The 2372-nt window shown below is 36.3% G+C and overlaps 1 protein-coding gene across 1 annotated transcript; it reads left to right on the top strand.

Annotated features, from left to right (window-relative positions):
* gngt2a (guanine nucleotide binding protein (G protein), gamma transducing activity polypeptide 2a) lies at positions 1–1708 on the top strand. Its single transcript, XM_067428849.1, has 3 exons — positions 1–136; positions 977–1066; positions 1225–1708. The coding sequence occupies exons 2-3, from the start codon at positions 983–985 to the stop codon at positions 1348–1350; spliced, it is 210 nt and encodes a 69-aa protein (XP_067284950.1). The 5' UTR covers positions 1–136; positions 977–982; the 3' UTR covers positions 1351–1708.
* The last annotated feature ends 664 nt before the right edge of the window (positions 1709–2372 follow it).

The following is a 2372-nucleotide window of genomic DNA, read 5'->3' as shown; positions in this document are numbered from 1 at the left end:
CTGGAGGTGATCCTGAAGAGGCGACGGCACCAGACCGAAGCGCTCAGTTCATCTCAAGACCACAAACCCTGTACATGGTCCCTTAAAGTGGAGCGACTGACCTGATCCCTCCATCGGCTGCCCCACTGACCGATAGGTAAGTGAAACAAAACAATGCTCTAAAGCTGATACATCTCTATAAATAATTAGGCTCTAATGATTAATAGGACTGACAATATGCATGGGGTATGTATGAGGAATCGTAAATAATATAATGCTATGCTGTCTTCTGAATGCCATCAATGTGAATTGCAGCAGTGGAAAATCTTTTTACCCTAATAGCACAGCCGTATAAATAAGTTATCACTATTGTTGATCATGTTGGTCAGCATATTTCTCCGTAGTAAATGTACACTAAAAATACTTGTATCATGCTCATCTGGGAAAGGACAATATTATCATCCTTTTTACTTTAGTTGTGGTAGAAATTAAATTCCTATCTTTTATAATATACACTTGTTTAATGTAATACAATTTGTTTACACCTTAATCAGGATTTAATGAAAGAAGGCGAGTCGTTTTTAAATTAACATCTAAAACATCTCTAAAAATCAAACAATGACACCACTAAGCACAATAAATATTCTATTCATTCTTGGCTTATTTTTTGTAAAAATATTTTACAAAATTTCAGTCAGTTTGTTTAAAACAGCAAAAGATCAGTCACTTTACTACAACAGCTCAACTGATCTTTTTCTAAATTAATAGTTTAGTATTACATAATCATGAGTTAAACATGTTCTGCTTGCTTAACTTCTGAACAATAAAACCTGATAATTTAGGTTTTTTAAAACTCTGTTTAACTAAAATGCGTCTCTTGTTACACAGTAAATTGATCTTAAAGGAGGTGATCTTAAAGGAGGCATCTTTTGAGGTATTTTGAAATGCAAATTAAAACAAAGGTTTACAGATTTAACATTTAACTTTCTTTGCTCAGGGCAAGATGGCGCGGGATATGTCCGATAAGGATATCCTGAAAATGGAGCTGGAACAACTTCAGAAGGAAGTTAAAAACACTAGAGAGCCTGTAAGTTCCTTTGCTTTCTGATTTATTTGGCAGCCCAAAGAAATGTGTGGTAATCATTCTATGCATAATCCCCTTGCATTTTGTTTATTTAATCATTTGATAATGCCTTCAGGTACAAGTAAGAGGCATCACCTGACATACATTCTCTCTTTCCTCAGGTCTCTAAAACCGCAAAGGAGATTTGTGAATGGGTGGAGACCCAAGCCGCAGAAGATCCTCTCATAAAAGGAGTTCCTGAGGACAAAAACCCCTTCAAGGAGAAGGGTGGATGCATAATAACTTAGCCCATGTGATTTTTTGTAGCAAAAGTATACAAGATGTGTTAATTTGTGCTAATGAGAGCAGTTTAGCAGTCTGTTATCTGAACTTAAATGAGGAGTAAGCACATTGTGCTTAGCATCTAGTCGCCATAGAGACGCCATGACCGTGTGACTTGAACAAATACTTGACCTTACAGAGTCAAAAAGGATTGGTTTTGGATGTGTATCTCTATCTTGTGCACATTATTGATGGCAGCCCTCTTGAAGCAAACTCTTTGTAAATAAACTCGAAATTTTGAAAAAAGTGCTGTAATTCCATTCTTGTTCCATTTGTCATTCCATTATATCAAAAAATAAAATTGATTCAGAAAGCAAAGAATTCTCTGTTCATTCCATGTAATGAAAATACTTTTTCCTTCAACCACATAAATAAAGAAGTTCTGTTTTGAAACTGAGCCCTGTTTACACTAATAAGTTTTCATTTTAAAATGCACAACTTCTGCTACCGTTACGCCTGTCTACACTACTTGTCTACACTACTCCAGTGTTTTCAAACCTTAAAAACAGAGACTTTTGAAAATGCCGCAGAAATTGTTTCAGTTTAAAAACTCAGGGCTTGCGTTTCAATGTAAACGGACCAAAAGAGACTTTTAAAACGAAGGCGTGGCTGTCCACATTACGCTACCTGAACATGAAAATAACAGACCAGGGATAAAACTTTGCGTAGATTTCATCCTAAAAGTGTACGTACGTACAAAAGCTAGATTTTGTGTATGTACAAAAAAAATCTGATTTCTAAAACCATGCGTACGCCAGAACCTGCGCAAAAATCCCTTTATAAAATCACAGCCAGCAGCAGATAGTGCGTACGTGCTTCTCCACCCTCTGTCTCCTCCTGAAATCCCCATATATGAAGGTTCCAACGCCTAGTTTTACTATGCATGACCTCATCTGCATATAATTTGCATGCATATTCCCATCCACGTGACTCCATGTTTAACACTGTCAAAGGTAAAAGCCATTGAAAAATATTAGATACGGACTAT

This window comes from Pseudorasbora parva, chromosome 2 (genome assembly GCF_024679245.1).
Source record: "Pseudorasbora parva isolate DD20220531a chromosome 2, ASM2467924v1, whole genome shotgun sequence".
Classification (NCBI taxonomy): domain Eukaryota; kingdom Metazoa; phylum Chordata; class Actinopteri; order Cypriniformes; family Gobionidae; genus Pseudorasbora; species Pseudorasbora parva.
Note: the sequence above shows the minus strand (reverse complement) of the source record. Positions and strands in the feature narration are given on the sequence as shown.

Bases quoted from the DNA above. Each gene is read 5' to 3' on its own strand.
- gngt2a (XM_067428849.1), top strand. From the start codon at position 983: ATGGCGCGGGATATGTCCGATAAGGATATCCTGAAAATGGAGCTGGAA. The intron at 1,067-1,224 runs GTAAGTTCCTTT...CTCTTTCCTCAG, and splicing joins TTAAAAACACTAGAGAGCCT to GTCTCTAAAACCGCAAAGGA.